Below are 27,348 nucleotides of genomic sequence, written 5' to 3' on the forward strand. Positions count from 1 at the left end.
TGCTTTGTATGAGAGCCACAAAACCAGTGTTTAAAAGGATGATATCCTTGGTCAGGATTTGGGGTATGAACAAAACTGGACAATTCACTTCTTGGCCTGGATGAGAGCACATGAACTGTCAGAAAGTACTCTGCTCTACCATGACATTACATTAATTGTTCCCATCTGCAAATGAACTTTCACCCTAATGTTTTGAAGGCTTCATTTGCATTAGGCCATATTTATACAAAGTTAATATTTTCCAATAAAATTCTGTTCTTTGGAGGCCAGAGAACATATTAGACATGGAGCCAGAAAGTCCTTGATTTGAATCCCACTTTAAATGCTTATTAGTTCTGTGATCCTGGGCAATTTCTTTAGTATTTCTTTCCCTGTTTCCTTTATCTAAAAAGTGGGGATAAAATTAGCAGCTATATCATGGGTTTATTTAGAGGCTCAAACGAGATAAGGAAAGAATTCCCATCCTGGAGTACATATACTTCTTGGGGGGACAAGAAACTGGTTAAGGGAATATTTAGTAAATGACTCCATAATCCTATTAAAATATTTTAAAAGTAGTATTGTTAATGGAAAAAAGTTATGTCGCAAATAATTTTAAATGAAAAATTAATCTGTATTATTTTAATTTCTTAAATACGCATACATAGTAAATCTAGAACTGATTTCCTTTCACACTGAAAAGTAAGTATGGAAAGGTTTGCTGAAAACCAAAGGGTATGGGGACCAAAAAAAGTGGGAACCTTGAGATAATGTATAGAGCTGGAAGAAATCTTAAAAGTCATCTAAAGGAACTCTGTCATTTTACAGATGAAGAAACAGAGGCCTGCAGGAAGTAGGTGGCAGAGCTAGAGATACTGTCATTATGAACTTCAGGTTTTATATCAAGTAAATATGGATGTGAAACAGCCTGAAGGCCACCAGGTCTTTAGTGAAAATGATAACAATAGACTATCTTCCTACACCATCTGTGCTCCTTAATCTGGTCCTTCAAGTCTCCTCAGTAGTTAGGTGGCCTAACTCTTCCATGACTGGGAAGCTGGGAATGGCAGATTTGTAGTCAAGGTATTTACTACTGAGTGAGTGTAAATGTGTATGAAGGTGGGGGAGAGGGGGACCTGAGGGCCCTGGATCTCAAGACTCTAGGTCTGAATGGCTTTGTCAGGTTGACCAATTACTAGGTTGTTAATTATCCTGGCCTTGGAAATGGAAAAAAGGAAACAGAAAGAGGCTAGTAGTTCATATCTTTGGGTGACGTACGAGGAAACTGCATGTCTCTTGCTTGAGACTCCCACGCAGTGGTTTTTAAACACTAGGTCAATGATGGTTTAATGGTGAAGAGTATTATCTAGGAGAGGATAGTCATACTCTGAGGCATATCAGAAGGACTAGTATATTGTCTAGTTTTCTTGAGAACTTTTGGTAGGGATTTGGATGAATTCAGACCTTAAAGGGAAAGTAAGAGAAAGATTATCCAGAGAAGGAATAGTTAATTCAGCAGTTCACAGGAAGTGCTGAGGTAGCCTTCTTCTTCTTTGCCCACATTAATCTTATACTCCTTGTTTATACAGAACTGACAAAATAGAGAAGATAAATCCCATCCCATCCCATCCCATCCCATTCAGTGAACCTCTTTTATAGAACTGTTGACTCTACTAGGTTTGAAGTGTTAGCAAAGTTTGCATCAGATATGGTCCCTGCTCTCCTGGAGCATACAGGTTAATAGGGGAATATGGCATACACAAACAACAAGAGCTGACATTTATGTAATGTTTCATTATTTACAATGTGCTTTAAATGGTCATTTCACTTGATCCTCACCATAGCCCAGCAGAGTGGTCAGGGTAGATATTATTACAACCATTTTATAAATGAAGAAACTGAGACCCAGAGAGGAGCCAGTTAGAGGCAGAGAAAGAATCTAATTCAGGGCTGCAGATTCCCAGTCTGTTGTTTTGTTTTTCCTTTGCTTCTGACTCTTCATGACCCTGGGGACTATACTGTCCATGAGGTTTTCTTGGCAAAGACATTGAGTGATTTGCCATTTCCTTCTTCAGTTGATTTTATAGATGAGGAAACTGAGGCAAAGAGGGTCAAGAGACTTGTCCATCTACCTAGTAAGTGTTTGAGGCAAGATCTGAACTCAGGAAGATTCTAGGCCTAGTGCTGTCTCCACTAAGTCACCTAGCTGTCACCTATTTTTCACCACACCAGCACTGTCAAAACTGGAATATGGAGTTTTATGTAATATAAACAAAATGACTAGATGTGGGAAGAGGGAAGATCAAGGATATCTTCAAGAAGGAAATGGCAGTGGAACTCACCTTGAAATTACGGATAGGGACTTCGCAGGATAATGGGGTAGGAAGGGCATTCCAAGCATAGGGAATGAGGTGGCCAAAGAGGGGGAAACATTTTAGAGAGGAAGGGGAAAAAAGCTGAGGACAAAACCTTGGGACTACATTGACCTTAATGGGAAAATAAGAGAAAGATTATCCAGAGAAGGAACAGTTAAGAGGTAGGGGGAGGACCCCTAGAAGGTAGTGGCTTGGAACCCAAAGCAGGAGAGACTATTCAGAGTGAGTTGAATTAGGTGGTCAGCAGTCTCAGTTCAAGGGGAATCATGGCTGATTGTAACTAAAGAAAGGACAAAGGGTCCCATGCCCCCAGGGATATCATTAGAAACCTTTAAGATACCAGCTTCAGAGTCTAGTGGTATGGAGTCTGCAAGGAACTCAGGAGACAGGGGTTAGTAAGGAAGTAAAAACATTGGGCAGAGACCAATCTTTCAGACTTCTTGATGTGATAGAGGGGTGAAGGGAAATCATTGCTTTAAAAAAATAAGGCTTTTGGAAACCCTGAAAAAATTTGTGGGTAGCTGAGACAGAGCTAGAGGACAGAAAGCTATTAAAAATGTTTGCACTCAAGGGGATGGTTACCCAAACAGGCTCTTAGAGGAGGTGGGGCTCAAGGACACAAGTTCTGTGATTAGTATTAGTATGGAACGGGGCTGCCTTATCCTCTGAAGCGAGGAGGATAGAATATAAGATGCTGGAAAGTTCTGTGAAGAGGAAAAAGGGAGTTTTGGGGGCTTCTCTGGGTTAACCTTAATGAAGGTATCTAGGTGGTTCAGTGGCTAGAGCACTGGACCTGGAGTGAGGAAAAGCTGAAATCAAATCCAGTTTCCAAAACTTAACTGGTTTTGTGATTCTGGGCAAGTCACTTAATCTTTGTTGGGCTCATTGTATTCATTTGTAAAATGGGGAAGATAATAATAGTGCCTGGCTCCCAGGGTTGTTGCAACGATAAAATGAGATCATCTTTGTAAAGAACTTCGCAGATCTCAAAGTGCTCTACTTTTTTGTTGAATTATGTGTTTTGATCCTCTGCTTTCAGTATGGGAGAAAAGTGTGTGACTTGAGATTAGAGAGAAATGTTTGAATTGGTACCTGTGGAAAATGAAATAGAGAGTCAGTAAGAGCAAAGTAGATTACTTACTAGCTGTGTGACCTTGGGTAGGTCACTTAACCCTCTTTGCCTTATTTCCTCACCTGTGAATTGAGCTGAAGAAGGAAACCTCCAGTGGGGTCACAGAGAGTCAGACACTATTAAAGGATAACGACAGAAGGATTATGCGACTCAGCTGAGGGTGTTCTTGATTTGGAGCCTTTCTCCAGAGCTGCTGAGTAGCCCAAGGATAGGAGGGTAGACCCTGGGTGGAGTTATCCTGGGTTGAGGATTATTAGGTGGGAAACAGCAGCAGGCTGGGCGAATAAGGGTTCCTAGGAGGGTGATGAGGTGATCATTTAAACAGCACATGTTAGAGTTAAGGCTAGCTCTAGAATCAGTAGTAACTGGGAAGAAGTTGGTGGGGGGACAGGGAGAAGCCAAGGGACAGTAGATCTAGATGAAGTTGGCTCAGATTTGGTATAAATGTGGGGGTCAGAGGTGGAAAAAGAGCCAAGCTAGTGATTTTGGCATCTAGGACAAGGAGTAAGACATGTCCCTGGGGTAAAGACCACAAATCACATCTTTGTATCAACTTGGCTGCTGAAGGAATGCATATGTTAAATAGTGGTGTCCTGAGTCAATACCCCAGCTGCCCCATTCTACTTACAGTTTTGAGTGGGAAGACAGAAAGTTGTATTAGAGTGGAGCAATTTGTACGTCCTAGAAATCATCTTAGAGACCATTGTATTCAACCCCGTTATTTTATAGATAGGCAAACCAAGCCTGGGAACAGTAAATTAAGTTCTCAAAGTTAAAAGAGCTTGTTAATGACAGAACTGGAATGAGATTCCAAATTCTCCTACCGGTCCTGTATGCTTTTCCTCCATCCCCAAATGTCTCTCTAATTTATATGGGGATTTGAAATTTAACTTTAATCAACTAAGGTCAAGGCCATTTATAGTTTAAGAGGAGGAAATTTTTTATTTCTTCTCCCCAGCCCATTACCTTTCCTTTAAGGCACATCAGCAAAACATTTCTGAAAGGTCCAGCAACTTCTAAGAACTCATATTTTGTAAATGTTTCACACCCAGTGGAAGGTCGATTCTCAAACCTTACCCACCATTTAAAAAATTACTACCAGACTAGGCAATTGATTAAGGGGTTGGTGTGTAGAGTTCCATTTTGGATGTCCAAGGAGGCCTCTCCATTTCTACCTGGCTTTAATAATACTCTGTCTGGGTACGTTTTAGTAGTGAAAAGTTAGTTGCTGGCACCATACTTCAAGGTAAGACTATGGGTGGAAGTTACGATATCAAAGATGTTGGCTTAATGTTAGGGAAAAAAGTTTCCTAAAATTTAAAACTCTCTGAAAACAGAAAAGTTGGTGCTTGTGGGTGGTTTTTTCACTAGAGTTGATTAAGCAGAGGCTAAGTGACTATTTGTTGAGGTTGTGGGAAAGATTCTGTTTGGGGTCAGAGTATATAGGATCATAGATTAAGAGTTGAAAGGAAACTTAGAGAACATTTAGTGCAACAGTCATATTTTCCAGATGAGAAAACTGAGGCCCAGAGAGATGAAGTGATAAATTCCACTGTGCTCTGACTCTCTCTTTTTGGACTAGATGACTTTGGAGGTCACCCCTAACCCAGTCCATAGATTATTTACTGCTTCAGTATGCCTACTGGTTGAGACATGTTTTATAAAAAAAATTCCTTGGTTCTTAAGCCTTCTGGAGAAATTCCAGTTAAAAATTAGGGACCCTTATTCCCCTTGTGAGCCTGTTTTACCTAAAATCTGTCCCATGGGAGGGATCTCCTACTGCTAATAGAATCTGTGGCTCTTGTCTTCATCCTCACTGATAAACAGTGAGGTATAAAACTGCTTCAGCAGTGAAAACCAAGACAATAACGCCAGGTATGTAGTCACCAGTGTAGAGTATATTTGGTGTAGTTTATCACTGCTATTCAGTGCTGAATGCACAGGTGTGTGGGATAGCATGACCCTCCCCACGCCCCTTACTCAAATTGACTGCTCAGAGGCATTTCAAAGTAAAAACAGAAAATCTCCTTTATTCAGTTCTCAGGAGAAGCAGGTGGTCCTTCCCCAGTAAAGCTGGAGTCTGGAGGCACCTTACAGAAGCAGAATGGCAATTTATTTAGACCCTGACACCGAAATCACCCTCCCACCGCTGACCATTATTCTCATTGGCTGAGAAGCATGGTCTTATATTCCAGGTGCGAAATCTAACCAATCCCTTTTGAAGCCTGGTTCAAATTTCCTGCTCCCAACCATTACAAAGCCTGTGAAAATATCGTCATCGTATACAAATTAGGCATTGAGAACTTATGCAAATGAAGCATTGACGACTCATGCAAATTGGGCATTGAGAATTTATGCAAATCAGGTGGACTAGAGTGAGGGCTGCAGACTGTGTGTGCATATGCAAATTAGGTATTGAGGAGTTAGTGAACCATAGCTAATCATTGATCCTAATGCTCTGTATAGCCTTATATGGAAATCACCTGACCCTGGAGGAATCAAAACCCAGGCCTAAGGTCTCTTCTACTCTAGGGAGGAGCCTCATAGCCCTGAGAAGTCTTCACTAAATCTGTTCCCATTCACAGAGATCCTTTGCCTCATGGCCATTAAACACATATCCAGTTGCCATGTGATTATAAAAAGCTGTTGGTCTTTGCAGTAGTTACCCTTAATGGTTCCTGTGATTAATTACTGAAAATAGTAATTATTGGCTTGGACTCTTCTAATTTCTCATTTCCATGAATAATAATGACAATAATGGTAATACTAATAGTGAAGATAATGGAAGAATAGATCCTCTTCTAGCTTATTTTCTACCTGACCTAGCTCACCCAAGAATTTTTAATATTAATGTATTATTTCCTGCTACAATTAAAATAATGATTGCTGGGATTTTCTAAAGTTATCTTCTCTTTAGGAAGATATCTTTGATAGAATAATTTGGAGCATGAACTTAACATTCCTTCCACAGACAGATCTTTCATGGGTTTTCCCTGTCAAGGGAAGTAGATTCTTGGGAAAGCTGGCAAAATTTCTGGCTGGGAAATACTTCTTGGAGGGTTCCTCCAGAATGAATGAATGAAAAGCATTTATGAAGTGCTTACTCTATACCTTGCTCTATACCTTGGGCACTGTGTTAAGTACTGGGGTTATAAATACAAAAAGCTAGATTGTCCTTGCCCTCCAAAAGCTTGCATAAGATAGCATGTGTCAGGGGAATGAGGGCAGGGGAAGTGTTTTGGCTAGAAAATCTTTGAGATGGTGAATGGAGCCACAGGGTAACTGATTGACTTGTTCTTTCCAGGACGAGGTGATTTGATTATTGTTTCCAGAGCTGGCAGTGGAAGAGGCATGAGGTTGGGAAGAATACACAGGCAATGACTTGAAATGAAGATGAACAGAAAGCAACATGTTGGGTCTGGATCTGCGCTACGTATGGGAAATTGTAAATACTCAGGAGCTCGGGGTGGGCACTGAGTGCCAGGTGGGAAGCAGAGACTGGAGCCAGGAAGTATAATATGATCAGAGAGAAGGTTTGGTAGGATCTGAGTAGGGATGACCCTGAATGTGGAGAGAATCAATATAGTGTTGAAGATGTTTGTGAGAGAGACCAGTTAGGAAAACAAAAGAGAAAGAAATATTTCCTATCCGTATTCAATAAATAAGCCAATTAATCAAATAATCAATTAACATTTTTTAAGTGATATCTGTGTCAGATATTGTGCTAAACACTATGAGTACAAAGTGAAAAATGAACATTTAGTCCTTGCCCTAAAGATTACATTTTATCAGGGAGGCTACTTGTATACAAATAAGTGCACGCAAAATGCCCACAAGGTGGGTGAAGGGACATAGTAAGAGCAACACCTGCCAGGTAGGCTAGTTGTTGTTTTTCTTAAAAGGATCTGAAATTATCCTCAAGAATTATTGGCTTGGGCCAAAATACAGAAGAGCTCAGTAGCAGTTCCTTTAGGCTCCTGACCAGCAAAGTAATGTGGCTCACCCAGAGTTAGGGAAATTACAGTCAAGGATACAATGCTGTATGCATCCTTGCTGAATATTCCTTTCTATGCTGCAGATAACTAAACTTCCTTTTTGTTAATGCCCAGATGGTCTAGGGATGCTTCTTTTCATCCCAAACTTGAGCCTGAACCAGCTGGAGTCAGACTTGGTCTACTCTAGGGAGGGGTTCAGGAAAAGCTTCATGTGTAACCTCTCTAAAGAAAAATGGTGAACACGCATTTATATAACACCTACTGTATTCTGAGCACAGGACCAAGCAGGCTCCAATATTATCTCATTTTGACTTTGTGTTTGGTTGTAAAAATTCAGCAACTGTTCATTAAGTGTCTACTATGCAAAGATACAAAGTGAACAGGTGCTGCTGTCATGGAGATTACATTTTACGGGGCAGGTAGAACATGTCCACAGGGAAGTAAATACAAGGTGGTTTAAGCAGGGAGCTCACGCTACTAACAACTGAGGAAATCAGTCAAGGCTTTTAATAAGAGGTGGATCTTGATGGAAGATAAGAATTCAGAAAAGTAAAGTTGAGAAGTGAGTGTATTTCTGGCAAAGGGAATGATAAATAAAGAATGGGAAATAAAGATTAAGTTTGAGGAACTAGTATGAAAAGCAAGAGAATGAACTAAGTCCTGTCAGAGCAGGTAGGTCAGAGGCAAATTGTGGGGAGCCTTGTTTATGTTTTATTCTGTAGGCCACGGGAGCCATTACTAATTTTTGCCCAGGGAAATGACAAGATGAGAGCAGAGTAGTAGAAAGATTATTTTGGCAACCGTGTGGAGGACAGATTGGAGACCAGAGATTGGAAGCTAGGAGACCGTCAGGAAGCTTTTGCAGCAGTCTAGGCAAGCGTAGTGATGGAGCCTGAACTAGGTGCTGGTGTGGGCCCTATGAGCACATAGGAAAGGACAGAGGGAGAGTCTGTTAAAGGGCAGTCTCTTTTCCATACATTCTGTCTTTTGGGCTAGTGTAGTGTGGGAATGGGGATGTAATTAAAAGATCACAGGAAGCACATTTAACATTTAGATGCTTCAGAGAGATATCACAGAAAATACTTTCAGGCTGAGTCAAGGACAGACGTCCTCCTGAATGTTAAATGTATTTACAAGTGGATACAAATGTTTATCTAATTGTTAAATTTTGATTTTATACAAGCGCAACCCTCTTGAAATATTTATTTTCTGCCCACTCATTTCAGACTGTGACATAGGAATTCTGCCCCTTAGCTCATCATTCTCCTCGTGCGTGCGTGTGTGTGTGTGTGTGTGTGTGTGTGTGTGTGTGTGTGTGTGTTTTGAGGGGTTTGAGTTATGAAGGCCCTGCTTGGGACATTTAAAAATCCTTTCCACATTGGACTTGCAGGCCACTTGCTCTCAGAACTCTCAGAGCAATGATGCTTGATTTTTTCTCTTTTGCTATAAAGGTTTTCCTCTTCTTTTAGAAGACGTCTTAATCCTAGTTTCTTTCTTTTTCTAGGCCCGGTACTGGCATGGATGCATCACAACCCCTGTTTTTGGTCATTCTCTTGGCAGCTACCTTCTTTTCAGTCAAGCCACAGATAAATGGTAATATATATTTTCTGACTCTATTTGCATGATAATAATTATATTGGTAACCATGTGGTGGTAGCAGCATAGTCTCAATGAAAAGCTAAAAAGGTGGCAGAAGAATCTACAATTAATAAAATATGAAAAAAGTCATTTGAAAGATAGGGTCATAAGGAGAGGATCTTAGAAGCCATCTGAGTTCAATCTCTTATTTTACAAATGGGAAAGCCAAGGCTCAGAGAGAGAGAGAGATAGAACAAGACCAAGAACATAGAGCTAATCAGAAGGGCTGGGTCCCAAACTAAGACTTTCAGATTTCAAAGCCAACATTCCCTCTATTGCGCTGTGTTCCTTCTGTGTCTATAGGTATCCCCTAGCTGAACTGCGGACGTGTGATTTCATTTAAAAAAAAATGTAACTGACAACTATTAAGGCAGAACTTAATAAATGAGTCTGAAGACTTTAATCAGCACAGAAAATATATTTTGTAGACATGTTAATATGCATTTTGTTTCATTTTGTTTATTTCTTCATTTGTTTGGCACAGCTACCAGGAGAGTAGGAGTCCCTTCTACCATTGATGTAGATTCTGAGATTTGATGGCTTTATCTATAGCTGGTGATACTTTTCCAGCTTTTTCATTTTCATTTTAATAGGTTGTTGGGGCTTTTGTAAAATGAAAGACTAATTAAGAAAAGATTGTCTGCTCCTTTGTAGTTTTCCATGGATATCTCATGGAGGTTTATGTATTTGAATACAGTAACTAGTCTTTGTGGGAAAAAATAAGCTCTGTCTAAGCTAACTTAAAGCCATCTGAATTTTGTCTTCATCTCCAACATGACAATGAACTGAAACTTTGGTAGTTATAGGCTTATGATAATTCAAAAATATGACAAAGAAAATAAAGAAGAGAGTAGCTTTTGCGGAGAGCAGAGAAAGAAATGATATCTGAAGCAAAATACATCTCTTGATGTCTCCTAAATCCTTGTGCAAGATTGAACCAATTAATATTTGCCAAACAGGTTTTCTGTGTATAGCTAAGGAGTTTTTCCTTATAACTGAGAATGAGAAGCAGGGGCTTAGTAGTCTGTATTTTATTTCTCTTTATTGTAATGAGAATTCTAGAAGGGCACTATGCTTGTAATTCTCTCCAGGGAGCAGAGGGGTGTTCTTTCCTCCAGGCAGAAAGAAAGTAGAATTGGATTCCAGTGGTAATCACTAGCTCCACTCCATTTTCCATGTCCTGTTTCCTTATAAAGGCTTTGTGAACTGCTCCTAGAATCTGTGGGATCTTGTTGACGAAAGGTTCCTTGAATGACTGACTGCCTTGTTAACTAATGCTAACTTTCCCCCTTCTCTATTTTATATCCTTCTCTATATTCTCTTTTCCCCAGGGCCCTTCATCTTTAGGGTACTCTTAGGATGCTCTGTGCATCTGTAAGTGTGAGAGATTAGAGGGAATCTGGTATGGAGACTGAAAAACCTCAACACATTTGGTCCTGGCTGGGTGACTCAGTGCCTGATTTGGTGCAAGTGACTTTCCTCATCTCTTCTGTGGAAAGTACCCTGGTTTTGTAATCAGAGAAAACAGATTCAAATTGAGTCACTTCCCTTTCCTGAGGTATCAGAGGTGGGATATAAACACACTGAGAGGGGCCTCAGTTTTCTCCTCTGTGATATAAGGGGCTTGAGCTAGTTATCCTTTGAGCTATATATATAGACCAGCTCTAGAACTTTGTTTTTACTCATTGTACTCCTAGCACTTAGCACAGTGTCTAGCACATAGTAGGCACTTAATTAATGTTTATTGGATTGGATTGAACGGATTTATTATATCTGTGATCCTTCATCTTTAAGGTGAAAGGAGTTGGTAGAGATGATCTGGAATCCTACCATCTCTCAAATTCCTTTGATCTCTCATTCAATTCATTTCAACCACTATTTATTAAAAACTGACTATGTTCTAGGCACTGTCCTAAGGCTTCATGGAGACAAAGACAAAATTGAAATAATCCACGACTTCAAGTATCTTACTTTTTACAGAGAGGAACAATATTTATGTGATTTGGTAAATATGTTAAAAGATTGCAAAATCCTTTTAGGACTGGGGTGGGCAAGCAGTAACAACTGAGGGGATATGAAAAGGCTTATAGTAGGAGGTGGCTTTTCACCTATGTAAGTGTAAGGCATCAGGTATTTCTACAGAATAGATGTAAAGACCAAGAACATTCAAGGCCGTGGTAGACAGCCCAGTCACAGGCATGGAGTGGGATTTTAGGCATCAATACCAGCATGTGGAATTCATGAAGAATTCATGTAGAATTTGTAACTGGGAAATAAGTCTCAAAAGATGAGATTTTGATGAATGAGAGGCAGTGAGGTATAGGCACACACCTATAGAGTTAGGAGAAGTCTGAGTTTGAATCTCACCTTGGACACTTCCAAGTTGTGTGGCTATGTGCAAGATATTTAATGTCTCTCAGGCTCCTCATCTGTAAAATGGGGAGAACCACACATGTGATTCTTACATGATTCCCTGGAAGGTTGTTATGAGATTCAAATAAGATATAATTTGAAAAGTGATCTACTTTAAAATTTTACTTTTGTTTCAGTCATGTCTGGCTCTCCCTGACCCCATTTGGGGTTTTCTTGACAAAGATACCGGAGTGGTTTGTCATTTTTTTCTCTGGCTCATTTCACAGATGAAGAAAGCAAAGCAAACAGAGTCACAAGCTAGTTAGTGTGTGAGGTCAGATTTAAACTCAGAAAGCAGAGTCCCCTTGTCTCTAGGTCTGGCACTCTATCCACTGCGTCACTAGCTGTCCCACAGTGCTATATAAGGAGGGCAGTTATTAGGATAATGATTTTAACTTTAATTAATTCTGATTCAATTCATTAATCAATGTTCAATTGGACTGAATTGACTTATATTAGTGTTTTTCTTTAGTATTTTCGTCATTTGGCTCCAATAGAGAAATACACCTGGCTGAGTTCTTTCTTGTTTTCTACCTGTCCAACAGTCTTTTGAGGGTGGAAAGATTTCAAGTATAGAGAAATAAGGGAATGTAAATCTGTTGTCTGATGACTCACCTAGCTTAACTCAGAGAAGCCCATCCAGACTGGCCACAGAGAGACTAAACATTAGGAAACACTAACTTCTGAAGACCATCTGTGATGATCTAATGTTAGTGGAGAGAGTACCTACAGCCGTACAGGTGAGAATCCTGGAAGTAGGCAAGCACTGGACTTCATTGCATCTTTTCATTTTTTTCCTACTAGTGTTGTCTATCTCAGGCAGTTTTTCCCTAGAAGACAATGATCCTACTTGTGATTTTATAGCTCCTAGTCTCTACACAAAAAGTGCTAATGGTATGAAGGACTGGGTGAGATCTTGAGGAGGTAGCCTAATACAGTAGAAAGAGAAGGCAGTGTAATAAGAAGACATGGGCTCAAATTTCAACCTGTGTAACACTGGACATGTCGTGTAACCTTCGTGGGCCTCAGTTTCCCTACCTGGAAACATAAGGAGTTGCTCATGATGACCTCTGAGGGCCCTGCTAACTCTGGTCTATGATCCTCTAATATGAGATGGTAGCATTTTGATTTTGGACTAAAACCATCCCAGGATAGTTTCTCTATTTCTTGTCAGCAACACTTTTTCACCCATCTTGGTGTTCTGTCTGTAGTTGACATGGAGTGGGTAGGAGGACAGTACGGGAAAACAGAGGGAAGGAAAGATTTTTTTTCCTGCTTTCTCCAAATCAACTGATTTGCCTGACCTGGTCAGACATGGCCAAGGAAGGGAAGGTCAGAGAGGGATGAAGAGGTGGGAAAGAGATTGAGTTGACCCATGTCCCTTTCTCTTTTTGGCCAAATCAATCTCTATATTGATCCAAATGTTTCGGTTTTGCATGGCTTCCTTTAAATTCACAGCTTGTCTTTTCTAGTCTGTAGGGAAGCTTCTGTCGCAGATGTTGTGTTCCTGGTGGATTCCAGCAGAAGCTCAGAAAAATCCCGAAATGTTCAAGACTTCTTGTCTACATTAGTCAAGGGCCTTAACCTTGGCAAAGATAAAATCAGAGTAGGCCTGATCCAGTACAGCAACATGCCCAGCACAGAGTTTTCCCTCAATACTTATCAACGCAAGGAAGATGCCTTGAAGCATATCCAGAGATTGACCTTCAGACGTGGTGGTGCCCAAACTGGCAGGGCCTTGCGGTTTATGCTAGACAACCACTTCTCAGAAATGGCAGGGAGCCGGATACACCAAGGGGTCCCCCAGCTTGCTGTGTTGATCACCGAGGGGCCAACTCAGGATGACATCAGAGGGCCAGCTGAGGCGGTCAGGAAGGCAGGTGTCCTGCTGTATGCCATTGGCCTCCAAGGTGCTGTCTCTTCTGAGCTCAGGGAGATAGCAAGCGATCCCGATGACAAGTTTACCTTTGTGGCAGCTGATGTCTCTTTCCTAGATGACCTTTCCCAACACGTGTTGCTGGCACTGTGCAGCACGGTAGTAGAGATGACTCAGCAGGGATCCCAAGTCTCTCCAGGTAGTCCTTTGGATGTTCCCTTCTTTCTTCTCTCCCTTCCCCACCCAGAGAATCTCAGGTCATGAGGATCAAGACAGCTGGCATTTCAATAGCATTTGGAGGTTCTCAAAGGGCTTTATCTGTGCCATCATCTTATTTGAAAGAGCTGTAAATCACTGTACAGGCATTCAGTAGACAGTTAGCGAGCTCTTCCTTAAAGGCTCTGAGGATACAAAGATACTTGCTGGGGGTGCTGTCCAGGGGGTTCTCCATCAGGACTAGGCTGGACAAGATGAACTCTGAGCTCCCTTCTCACTCTGACAGGCTGTGATTCTGTGATCCCTGTTCAACACTCTTTCATCAGAGAGTCTGTGAAATAGCTTCAGAGGGGTCTAGGCTGCACAGCTGACAGAGTGCTGAACTTAGAAAGGGGAAGACTCTTCTTGAGCTCAAACCTGGTCTCAGACACTTCCTAGCTGTGTGACCCTGGGCAAGTCACTTCACCCTGTTTGCCTCACCTATAAAATGACCTGGAGAAGAAATGGCAAACCACTCCAGTGCATTTGACAAGAAAATCCCAAATGGGGTCACAGAGAGTCGGACAGGACTGAAACCACAGAGAGACAACAGGAGAGTGCTGTGAGAAGTACTCACTTCTCACAACTGTGAGAAGTGTGATGGGGTAGAGCTCAGTAAATGGGGCTGTGCGTGGAAGGAAATAAGGAAGGCTTCCTGGAGGAGGTGGTTTCTAAATTGGGTCTTGAAGGACTGGAGAGATATCAACAGAAGGTCACTCTAGGCAGGCACTGAGGCTAGCATGAACTGCCCAAGGAGGAGGGTGGGAATAAACATTGAAGTATCTACTTTGTGCCAAGCACTGTGTTAAGTGCTTTACAGATATATCATTTAATCTTCACAGCTCTGACAGGTAAGTGCTATTCTTAGCTCCATTTTTCAGTTGAGAAAACTGAGTCAGACAGAGGTTAAGTCACTTGCCCAGAGCCACACAGCTAGTAAATGTCTGAGGCTGAATTTGAACTCAGGTCTTCCTGACTCCAGGTCTAGCATTCTATCCCTTGTGCCACCCAGTTGCCTCTAGGATAGGAGAAGGCAAGACATGGAGCGAGGAACAGAACACTGTCCAGTCAAGCTAGAACACAGTGTGAAGGGTCATAATGTGAGATAAGGCTGGACAGGTAATTTGGGGCCAGATCACTTTATCATTGTTTGCTGGGTTACTGTTAAAAGAGGGTTTTCCTGTATGTTTGGTCCTCATCCTTGCATACTTGAGATTTATGACCCTGAGGGAAGCTAATCCATTCCCTCATTTTACAGATATGGAAAATGAGACAAAGAGAGGTTCAGCCAGTTGTTCAGAGTCACGCAGCTACTGAGATGGTAGGTCCAAGAATGTTCACTTGTGTCATTGTTGTTCTCCCTTCTCCAACCCCAGCCTGCAGAAAAGCAGCTGTAGCTGACCTGGTCTTCTTGGTGGATGGCTCCACAAGTATAGGCCCTGGCAACTTCCAGAAAGTGAAAAGCTTCCTCTACTCGTTGGTGTTGGGCCTTGAGATTGGCAGGGACCAGGTCCGCGTTGGGCTGGCCCAGTTCAGTGATAACATCTACCAGGCATTTCTGCTCAATCAATTCCCTCAGAAGAGCGACGTGCTGGAGCAGATACAAAATCTCCCCTACCAGACTGGAGGGACCCGAACTGGGAACGCCCTGGACTTTCTCAGGACTACCTATTTCATCGAATCAGCGGGCAGCCGAGCCAAGGACAATGTCCCTCAGGTAGTGATCCTTGTGACAGATGGGGAGTCCAACGATGAGGTGGCCGAGGCAGCCAGCAAGCTGAAGGACAGTGGCGTGTCAATCTATGTGGTGGGAATCAATGTCCAGGATGTCCAGGAACTGGAGACAATAGCTAGCAAACCCTTAGAGAAGTTCCTTTTTAGCATTGAAGATTTCAACATCCTGGAGGGTCTCTCTAGCAACATTCTTCCTACCCTGTGCTCAGCAGTCAAGAACCAGATCCAAGGTAAGCATTTCCCCACATCACCAGGCTTGTCCCAAGCAAGAGAGGAAATGGATGGCATTTGTCTTTGGGAACCTCCAGCTTCCTCTCTGTCTCTCTGTCTCTGTCTCTCTCTCTCACTCTCTCTCTGTCTCACTCTTCCCCCCCATCTTTGTTTATCTCTCCCTGACTCTGTCTTTCTCTGTCTCTAGCTTTGTCTGTCTCTGCCTCACTCCTTCACAAACCCTGATATGTAGCCCTTCATGCTTCCTTTCTTTTTCAATTTCCTTTCAACCTGTGATCTAAATGGCTGATATCTGTTTATGTACAATCATAGATTTATTGATTTTTAATATTTTAAAAAATTTGTTCTCAATTACATGGAAAAAACAATTTTGACTTTTTCTTTTCAAATTTTGAGTTCCAAATTCTCTCCCTCCCTCCCCTCCATTGAGAAGGCAAACAATTTGATATAGGTTATACATAGGTAGTCATGTAAAACACATTTCCATGTAAGTCATCCTGTGAAAGAAAACACAGACCAAAAGACCTCAAGGAAAATAAAGTAAAGAAGTATCTTTGATCTGCATCCAGGCTCTATGAGTTCTTCCTCTGAAGATGAACAGTACCTTTTATCATAAGTCCTTCAGAATTTTCTTGGATCACAGTATTTCTGAGAACAATTAAATTATTCATGCAAAATTGTTGTTATTGTGTATAATGATCTCCTGGTTCTGCTCAATTCACTTAGCATCAGTTAGGATCATAGACTTAGAGCCAGAAGGGACCTTAGAGCCCAGTCCCCTCATTTTATAGATAAGGAAACAGGCTGAGAGGTGTTCAGTAACTTACACAGAGTCACACAGCTGGTAAGTGTCTGAGGCAGTATTTGAACTCAGTTCTATGCTGATTCCAAGCCCCATGTTCTGTTGACTGTGCCATCTAGTGATCTCTAAAGCTATTTCACAGTATTGCAAGATTCCAGGAGAAAGGGTCCTCAGGTATTGTCAGGGACCACTGAATCACAGAATGTCGGAGCTGAAATTGCAGCCCAGACCTGAAGAATTCCTTCTCTAGCATTGCCAAAAAGTTGTCAGACTTTTGCTTGGAAAGCTTGCATGAGGGAGATATTCACCATTCACCATTCACCATCTACCCAAGACAGTCTATTCCATTCTAGGATAGAGGGCATTAACAATGGTAATATCAAACATTTAAATGGGCCTTTAAGGTTTGCAGAATGCTTTACAAATGTCATCTTGTTTGATCCTCACAATGACCCAGTCAGGTAGATTACTATCCCCACTTGACAGATGAGGAAACTGAGTCAGACAAGTTTAAGTGACTTGCCTAGGGTGATACAGTTAATAAGTGTCTGAGATTGTATTTGAACTCAGGTAGGATGATTTTCCTTACTTCAGGTCTGGTACTCTGTCCACCATGCCACCTAGCTGCCCAGGCTCTACAATGGAAAGACTTAAATAGTCCTTGCATTCAAGGAGGGAGAAAAAATTATATATGTATATGTATGTGAATATGTTATTAAAACTTAAAATTACACTAAGACTTTTAGAATGCTGTAAATGTTGTCTATCTATATATCCTCTCTCTCTCTATCTCTATTATCCATCTAGCTGTCCATCCTTCTTCTGCTCTCCAGTCTTTTCTTCCTTCTTCTATCCCTCCTTCCCCCTTCCCTCTACTTTTTCTGCCTGTGTGACCTTGGCACATATGTGGTCCAGGGGAACTAGCGCTGAATCAGGAGTCAAGAATCAAAGAACCGAGTTCAGATCATGCCTCTGATCATTACTCCCTGTGTGAGAGTGGAGAAGTTGCTTGGCTTCAGTTTCCTCATGAAAGGGCTGGGCCTTTGAGGATCTTTCAGCTGTAGACCTATGGTGATGCTCCCTATGCCTTTCTTTCCTCATCTGTAAAATGTGGATAATAATAGCACCTGCCTCTCAGTGTTGTTGTGAGGGTCAAATGAGACAATGCATATGAAGTGTTTCGCAAACCTTACAACTTTATAGAAATGTCAGCTCTTGCATGGCTTTGTGATGTCTATAGGTTCTGGCTCATGTGTATATCATCTCTTGTAGAATGGAGTTCCCTGCATATCTTCCACCATCTTGAAATGTTAGTTTAGGACTAGGAATGAGAAAACCCAGGAGCAAGCCAGCTGTTTGAATTCTGAATTCACCCACGGACTATATAAATCCTTTTATTGGGATTTTAGAGTTGGTCATGGTAACCTTGTCCATGAGATTACTTGTTTCCTAGGCTTAGGGGAATGGTAAAAACTTGTTACAGACATGCTGAATTTCTACCAAGGAATAAGAATGTCTACAAGTAACGATTCCCTTCCTCAGAGTCCATTTTTAAAAGTTGGTACAGTCATAAGTGACCATCTCAAGTTACCTCACCTCTCAAGGCCTCAGTTTCCTTATCTGTAAAATGAAGGAGTTGAACTTGGTGGTCTCTGAGGTCCCCTTCTGCTCTATATCTGTGATGGAAGGGCAGGAGACTTTTATTTTTGATCTTGAACACGGTGCCTGACACAGAATAGTTGGCACTTAATGAATGCTTCCGAGTGATTTGTAGGTGGATCCTGTTATCGGTGATTAAAACAGTACCTTGTACACAGCAGACATTTAATAACCCTTGTCAACATGCTGTCACTGAGTGCCCCCTAGGTGCCTAATAATATCGCCTATCCTGAGAGTGAGTAAGGTTTGAAGGACACTTTTCTCACAACCTGTGAACTAGGTAGGAGAAGTACCCTGATGCCCATTTTACAAGTGAGGAAACTAAGGCTCTCTTATGGTTTTGATGATTTTGAGAAGTTAAGCCCCAATCAGTGTTGAGGCCAGGTGGGAAAGAACATTTTCTAATGTTAAGTCTTGAGATCCTGTTCCTCTTCTGTACCATCTCTTGTGCCTGGTACTGTTCCAGGTGTGATGAAGAATACTCAGATGTTGCAGAACTGCCTTCTTGTAATACAAATTACAATCCATCAATGCATGACCATTCCATGCCACTCTTGGTCATATCTTCCCATAAGTAAGTTATAGGGAGTGCACCCAATGTTCTGAGGGCCCTTCCTTGATTTTTCTTGACATCATAAGTATACCAGGGGATCAGGAGAACCATCCCTTGTTTATCCCTTTCTCTCACCACACAACTAGTCCATCTTATTTCTCTGTCATGTATTTCCTTAATGACAACAACCTTTACTACAATTCCACTGTGCAGGTATACCAAAGAAATGTAATGTGGCTTTTGCCCCCAAGAAGCTGACAATCTACATGAAGAGCTAAGATATGAAGGTGAAAAAGAGAGAACAAGCTCAAATGTGATAAAATGCAGCACAGATGGCAAATGTGACTGCAAGATAAATTAGAGAAGGAAGAGATTAATGAGAGCTGGAGTCATCAGTGAAGATTCAAAGCAGAGGCAGGGGCTGAGGATACATAAAGGAGGAGATTCTTTTTTTAAAAAATTTATTTATTTAACTTTTAACATTCATTTTCACAAAATTTTGGGTTCCAAATTTTCTACCCCCCTCCCCTCACCCCAAAACACCGAGCATTCTGATTGCCCCTATCACCAATATGCCTTCTCTTCTATCATCCCTCCCTTCCCTTGTCCCCATCTTCTCTTTTGTCCTGTAGGGCCAGATAACTTTCTATACCCCATTACCTATATTTCTTATTTCCTAGTAGCAAGAACAATACTCAACAGTTGTTCCTAAAATTTTGAGTTCCAACTTCTCTTCATCCCTCCCTCCTCACCCCCCCTTTGGGAAGGCAAGCAATTCAATATAGGCCATATCTGTGTAATTTTGCAAATGACTTCCATAATAGTTGTGTTGTGTAAGACTAACTATATTTCCCTCCATCCTATCTTGCCCCCCATTGCTTCTATTCTCTCTTTTGATCCTGTCCCTCCCCAGGAGTGTTGACTTCAAATTGCTCCCTCCTCCCACTGCCATCCCTTCCATCATCCCCCCCCCCTCCCCATGCTTATCCCCTTCTCCCCCACTTTCCTGTATTGTAAGATAGGTTTTCATACCAAAATGAGCGTGCATTTTATTCCTTCCTTTAGTCAAATGTGATGAGAGTAAACTTCATGTTTTTCTCTCACCTCCCCTCTTTTTCCCTCCTCTAAAAAATCTTTTGCCTGTCTCTTTTATGAGAGACAATTGCCCCATTCCATTTCTCCCTTTCTCCTTCCAATATATTTCTCTCTCGCTGCTTAATTTCATTTTTTTAAAGATATGATCCCATCATATTCCATTCACTCTGTGCTCTCTGTTTCTCTGTGTCTGTGTGTGTGTGTGCATGTGTGTGTGTATGTAATCCCACCAACTACTCAGATATTGAAAAGTTTCAAGAGTTACAAATATTGTCTTTCCATGTAGGAATGTAAACAGTTCAACTTTACTAAAGTCCCTTATGACTTCTTTTTTCTGTTTACCTTTTCATGCTTCTCTTCATTCTTGTGTTTGAAAGTCAAATTTTCTTTTCAGCTCTGGTCTTTTCATCAAGAATGCTTGAAAGTCCTCTATTTCATTGAAAGCCCATTTTTTCCCCTGAAGTATTATACTCAGTTTTGCTGGGTAGGTGATTCTTGGTTTAAGTCCTAGTTCCTTTGACTTCTGGAATATCATATTCCAGGCCCTTCTATCCCTTAATGTAGAAGCTGCTAGATCTTGTGTTATCCTGATTGTATTTCCACAATACTTGAATTGTTTCTTTCTAGCTGCTTACAATATTTTCTCCTTGACCAGGGAACTCTGGAATTTGGCCACAATGTTCCTAGGAGTTTCTCTTTTTGGATCTCTTTCAGGTGGTGATCGGTGGATTCTTTCAATAGTTATTTTGGTCTCTGGTTCTAGAATATCAGGGCAGTTTTCCTTGATAATTTCATGAAAGATGATGTCTAGGCTCTTTTTTTGATCATGGCTTTCAGGTAGTCCCATAATTTTTAAATTGTCTCTCCTGGATCTATTTTCCAGGTCAGTTGTTTTTCCAATGAGATATTTCACATTATCTTCTTTTTTTTCATTCTTTTGGTTTTGTTGTGTGATTTCTTGGCTTCTCATAAAGTCATTAGCCTCCATCTGTTCCATTCTCATTTTGAAAGAACTATTTTCTTCAGTGAGCTTTTGAACCTCCTTTTCCATTTGGCTAATTCTGCTTTTTAAAGCCTTCTTCTCCTCATTGGCTTTTTGAACCTCTTTTGCCAATTGAGTTAGCCTATTTTTCAAGGTGTTATTTTCTTCAGTATTTTTTTGGGTCTCCTTTAGCAAGGTGTTGAACTGCTTTTCATGCTTTTCTTGCATCTCTCTCATTTCTCTTCCCAGTTTTTCCTCCACGTCTCTAACTTGATTTTCAAAATCCTTTTTGAGCTCTTCCATGACCTGAGCCCATTAGGTGGGTTGGGATACAGAAGCCTTTACTTCTGTGTCTTTCCTTGATGGTAAGCCCTGTTCTTCCTCATCCGAAAGGATGGGAGGAGATCTCTGTTCACCAAGAAAGTAACCTTCTATGGTCTTATTTTTTTCCCCTTTTCTGGGCATTTTCCCAGCCAGTGACTTGACTTCTGAGTGTCCTCTCCACACCCACCTCACCTCCAGATCTGCCCAGCCAGCAATTGGGGTCTGAGATTCAAATGCTGCTTCCTAGCCTCAGGGCTTTGGGTGGGGCTGCTATTCAGTGTGAGATTAAGTTCAGGTGCTCAGGTAGGGGCAGGGCCACCACACAAGTCTCAGTTCCCTCAGGGGGTTTATGCGCAGACCTTCAACAATGGATCCTGGCTCCTGCCTGCTTTGGGAGCCCCTGTCTGCTCCCACCTCTGCTGCTGCCTCCTGAGGGGGCCGAGTTATGGGGACACCCCACTCCCCTCTTAGCGAGCCAAAAAGACTCTCTCACTGACCTTTGGGCCCGTGGGTAGAGGGACCTGCATGGCCGCTGGAGATTCCATCCCTGAAGCCTGCTCAGATCTGCTCCTCTTCGTGCCCCACGGCCAAGGCAGGGCTAGGCTCTGCTCTGGTCCAGTGCGTGATGGACCTTTCATGTCAGTTTTCAGGGCTCTCTGGAACAGAAATCTCCTCCACTCTGTTGTTATGTGGCTTCTGCTGCTCCAGAATTTGTTGGGAGTTCTTCTTTACAGGAATTTTATGGGCTGTGGGTTTGGAGCTAGCATATGTGTGTCTTTCTACTCTGCCATCTTGGCTCCTCCCCCCAGGAGATTCTGATGTATAGACTTGACCAAGTCTTCATAATAGCTCACATTTCTATAGGTCTTTGAGGTTTACAAAATGCTTTCCTGCTAACAACTCTATGGAATTGATTGTACAAGCATTATGGACTCCATTTTACAAATAAGGAAACTGAAGTGCAGAGTAAGTAGAGTTGTCCATGCTCAAGCTTCTCTTCCATCTGAATTTCTCAGTAAAGATAATCTTTGTGTTTAGTGACTGTGAGAACCTATTTTTCATGTTTATTATACCTTTTTTCTCTCTCTTTTACCTCCCACTCTAGCATTCACCAAGTCCTATGCTGATGTGGTCTTCCTTGTGGATACCTCAGGGGGCACATCACCAGCTAGTTTCCATCGAATAAAAAGTTTTATTTTCAAAGTCATTGACACATTGGAGGTTGGACGTGACAAGTACCAGATTGGTCTGGCCCAATATGGTCACCAAGGTCATGTGGAATTTTTGCTCAACACCTACCAGAACTCAGATGAGATGATAATCCACATTCAGAAGAATTTCCTGCTCCGAGGAGGTTCCAGAAAGACAGGAAATGCCCTTCAGTATATACAGGAGACATTTTTTCAGGAGAAGGCAGGGAGTCGTTTCCTCCAAGGCATCCCTCAGTATGCAGTGGTCATCACATCTGGTCAGTCAGAAGACCTGGTCTTGGAAGCTGCTCAGAAGCTTAAGGAGAGGGGAGTGAAGATCATGGCCATTGGTATACAAAAATTTGAGAGAAGAGAACTGGAGGTTATGGCAACTCCTTCCCTTGTGTTTGAGATTGAGGAACAAGATGGGGTCAGACAACTTCAGCAGGATATGAGCCAGGTATTTGAAAGCTCTGGCCAGTTGGACCTCAGTTCTGAGACGGGTGAAGAAGCCATAGCAGGTATGTCATATTCTTTGCAATGAAAAGAGCAGTTCACATCTAGTGGGTCAAGTAGCTGATCCTAAGAGAGCTAAGGGATGTCATGAGGATCACTTTTTAAGCCTGAGATGCCTTGCTTTTAGCCAAACCAATGCAATGATGCCTTGATTCACACATTCTCTGAGAACAGAATACTTTCTAGTAAAAAGTGCCTCAGCATAGGAGATCTTAGGGGACTTGGTGGTCTCAGATCTGGGTTAGAAGAAGAAAGGGCTGAGGAGGAAGGGACTGCAGTTGGGTTGACTGAAGTGCAGGTCTCTCCAGGTTTGGGCAGGGCCACACAGTTGAATCAGTTCATGAAAAAGTTTGGGAAGTTCTCTGTTGGCTGTAGTTGTGGAGGTCTTCTCTGACACTTGGTGGCAGGAAGGGATTCAGTTCTAAGATGGAGGAGGCACTGTCCACCTTACCTTCAGGTGAGGAGGGGTAGGAATGGTGTCCTATCCAATGGGATGGGAACATGCATGATGGAAAGCATTTTTATACTTTCTATGTTATTTCTCTCTCAGGCAATGGAGTTTCCAATGACTGAGTATGATAGGAATATATTCTCTATCATATAGAGAAATGAAAAAATTTCTATTGACATGAAAGATAAATTGGGAGTTATTTTTAATTGTTCATTTTAATTAATTTAAATTTTATTCATGTAAGTTTTAAGAAGAGGATTCACAATGGGTTTCCTTTACCCAGAAAGTTTCTCTAGCATATTTAAACATGATTTGATTTATAATACTTACAACTTCTCTGAATATTTATTTCATAATGTGTCAAAAAAAGAAGAAAAGGAAAAGAAAACATGCTTCAGTTTATACTCTTGAATCCTCCAGGTTTTGATCTGGAGGTGGATAACATTTCATCCTTTTTTTTTCAGTCCTTTGGAATAGCAGTGGGTTATTGTAGTGATCAGAGTTCCTAAGTGTTTCAAAGGTGTTTATCTCTACAATATGGTTATTATTGTTTAATTTATTTTCCTGGTTCTGCTCATTTCATTTTGAATCAGTTTGTACAACTTTCCCCTGGTTTTTCTGAAACTGTCCCCTTCATAATTTCTTATAGCACAATAGTTTTCTAACCCTTTCATATAATATTGCTTATTTAAACATTCTCCAATTGAAGGGTACCATTCAACTTCATTTTTGCTACTACATCCCTCTTTCTTTGATCTCTTTGGAGAAAAGACCTAGTTATATCAAAGAACATGCCCAGTTTAAAAACTTTTTGGGGTTAGTTCCAAATGCCTTTCCAGAATAACTGGACCAAATTATAGCTCTACCAATACTGAGGTGCCTGTTTTCCCCACAGCCCCTGCAGTATTTGTTATTTTTCATTTTTGTCAACTTTGCCAATCTGATGGATATGAGGTGGTACCTCAGAGTTGTTTAAATATGCATATATATAATTATTAGTAATTTTTCATTTTAAGGAAAGACCCATGTATTCCTATGCTTTCCAGTGTTTTGTTTTGTTTTGTTTTGTTTTTTTAATCATAAATGGGTATTGTATCCTGTCAAAAGCCTTTTTATTTTTTACATCTATTGCGACAAAATATGATTTTGGTAATTTTTTATTCTTTTGGATAATTATGTTTGCAGTTTTCCTAATATTGAACCAGCTCTTCATTCTTGGTTTAAATCCGGCCTGATTATAATGTACAATCTTTGTGATATGTTGTTGTGGTCTCTTTGCTAATATTTTATTTAAAATTTTTGCATCAGTCTTCATTAGAGAAATTGGTCAGTAATTTTCTTTTTCTGTTTTGACTCTTCTAGTTTAGATATTGTCTATATTTGTGTCATAGACAGAATTTGGTAAAACTTCTCCTTTTCCAATTTTTTCCAAACATGTTATGTGGCATTAGAATTGTTCTTTAAATATTTGATGGAATTCACCTACAGATTTAGCTGGTCCTGTTTATTTTTTTTTTCTACTGGAATGGCTTGTTTCGTTTATTTTTCTGTTATAGGATTTTATATGTACTCCATTTCCTGTTCTGTTATCCTGGGCAATTTATATTTTTGTAAATATTTATGTATTAATTTAGGTCAGTTTTATTGGCATATAATATAGGAAAATAGCTCCTAATATTTTCTTTTCCCATGATTGTGAACTTATTCTTTTCACTTTTGATACTGGCAATTTGGTTTTTTTCTTTCATCTTTTATAAAATTCAAGTTAGTTAATGGCTTTTCTATTTTATTTTTAAAAAAAACTTTTAGTTTTATTGAATAATTAAATGGATGTTTTGCTTTCAGTTTTGTTAATCTTTCCTTTTATTTTTAGAATTTCTGTTTTAATGTTTAATTGGAAGTTTTTAATTTATTGATTTTTATCTTTTTAAAAGTTGTATGCCTAATATATTGATCTACTCTTTCTTTTATTGATGAAAGTGTTTAGAGATATGATTTTTCTCCCAAAGTATTGCTTTGGTTGTATGCCAGAAATTTTGTCATATTGTCACATTGTTTTCATTATTTTTAGTGAAGCTATCATTTCTATGATTTAATCTTTGATCTATCCATTCTTTAGGATTGCGTTATTTGATTTCCAATTAGTTTTTAATTTTTGCTTCAAAGTCCCTTTAATATAATTTTGTTGTATTTTGGTTCATAAAGGATGTACTTAATTGATTTTTTTGCATTTGTTTGTGAGTTTTTTGTGTCATAATACATGATCAGTTTTTGTGAAGTTACCATGCATAGCTGAGACATAGGTATATTCCTTTCTCTTCCCATTCACTATTCTCCAGAAGTCTATCATATCTAACTTTTCTAAAATCCTATCCAGATCCTTCATTTCTTTTTTCATTTATTTTTTAGTTAGGTTTATCTAGGACTGAGAGGGGTAGATTGAGGTCCCCCACTATTATAATTTTAATGTCTATTTCTCCCTATAATGCATTTAACTTTTCCTTTAAGAATTTAGATGTTATAGCATTTGATTCATATATATTTTAGTTCTGATATTTATTCATTGTCTATGGTACCTTTTAGCAAAATATAATTTCCTGGCTTATCCCTTTTAAGTATCTATTTTTACTTTTCTCTTGTCTGAAATCATGATCACTACTCCTGACTTCTTAACTTTAGCTAGAGTATAATAGATTCTGCTCCAGGTCATTATTTTAACTCTGGTTGTATCTTTCTGTTTCAAGTGTGTTTCTTGTAAACAACATACAGTTGGACTCTGCTTTCTAATCCCTTCTGATATCCTGTTAAATTATGTGACTTTTATGCTCAGAAATAGGTGGGTTCTGCTTTTGGGAAGAGATTCTGGAAGCAGGATATCAGTAATAACATAGATATCAAATGATAAAAGCCTGAATTAAGGTAAAGGAGAGGAAGGGATGAACCTAAGAGATATTTTGAAAGAAGAACCTAAAGATCTTTCTGGTAGATTTTACTCAAGAAATGAAGCCAAAGACAGAGAAACTGGAAAGTTGTATGAAGGCATATTCTTGTTGATTTTCCAGATGTCTATATGAGTGGTTTGGGTATGGTTCAAGGTGGAAACTTTTAACGCCTACACATTGGATGTGTATCATTTGTGTATCATCTTTCTTGTCTTAAAAGAGAAAAAAAAAGATTGGACCTGAATTCTAAAGCATCGAATATATGTCCTGTGTTCTAAAATCATCATTTTGTGTGGTTGGGGACCATAGTGATTGTTATCATTGTTCTTGAGGCTGTGAGTGACTTATCATTTCTGGCTTTTTGCTTTTAGTGTGTACTAGTGCTTCCATGGCTGACATCGTGTTCCTTGTTGAGGCATCAAGTGGGATTGGGTTAGAAAATTTCCAGCGAGTTGTACAGTTCCTGGAGAAAGTTATCCACACCCTAAATATTGGCCCCAACAAGGTTAGAGTTGGCCTGGTACTTTATAGTGATGAGCCGAGGCTTGAGTTTGGCCTGGACACGTTCTTGGGTCAATCAGAAATCTTGAGCCACTTGAACAAGTTGCCATTCATAGGTGGCAAGACCAAGACAGGAGCTGCTTTGGACTTCCTCAGGAACACTGTGTTCACTCAGCAGAGGGGCAGTCGGTCTAGACAAGGAGTTCAGCAGCTTGCTGTAGTCATCACAGAAGGCGATTCTCAAGATGAGGTGGAGAAGCCAGCTTCTCTCCTCCGACAGACTGGAGTCACGCTCTTTGCTGTGGGCATCAGGAAAACTTCAGGAAGCAGGGACCTGAACAGAATAGCATCCTACCCGGCTCGAAAACATGCCATTTACCTGGAATCGTTCCTGCAGCTCTCAGTTGTCAGGGACAGGATCAAGAAACGTTTGTGCACAGAGATTGTGCAGAAATCCTTTTCAGTTCCAGTGATGACCCGTACCCTGAAAGAAGGTAAGCAGCATTCCCCGGCTCACTCTCCCCTTCTCTCTCTTCCTTCCTTTATTCTCCCTCCCTCCTTTCCTTCCTTCCTTCCTTCCTTCCTTCCTTCCTTCCTTCCTTCCTTCCTTCCTTCCTTCCTTCCTTCCTTCCTTCCTTCCCTCCTTCCTTCCTTCCTTCCTTCCACATTCCCCTCTTCTGTTCCAAGTATCTCATATAATCCTCCT

General features: G+C 40.6%; 1 protein-coding gene across 1 annotated transcript in view; it reads left to right on the forward strand.

Annotated features, from left to right (window-relative positions):
- The first annotated feature begins 8,162 nt into the window (after positions 1 to 8,162).
- Positions 8,163 to 27,348, forward strand: part of LOC140532617 (collagen alpha-4(VI) chain-like) — a 109,904-nt gene continuing 90,718 nt past the window's right edge. The window contains exons 1-5 of the mRNA XM_072651297.1: positions 8,163 to 9,074; positions 13,004 to 13,606; positions 15,039 to 15,626; positions 22,148 to 22,753; positions 26,513 to 27,136. Coding sequence (XP_072507398.1) covers positions 8,999 to 9,074; positions 13,004 to 13,606; positions 15,039 to 15,626; positions 22,148 to 22,753; positions 26,513 to 27,136 — 2,497 coding nt within the window. The 5' untranslated portion in view covers positions 8,163 to 8,998. The remainder of the gene's footprint in view (positions 9,075 to 13,003; positions 13,607 to 15,038; positions 15,627 to 22,147; positions 22,754 to 26,512; positions 27,137 to 27,348) is intronic.

Source organism: Notamacropus eugenii, chromosome 3 (assembly GCF_028372415.1).
Source record: "Notamacropus eugenii isolate mMacEug1 chromosome 3, mMacEug1.pri_v2, whole genome shotgun sequence".
Classification (NCBI taxonomy): domain Eukaryota; kingdom Metazoa; phylum Chordata; class Mammalia; order Diprotodontia; family Macropodidae; genus Notamacropus; species Notamacropus eugenii.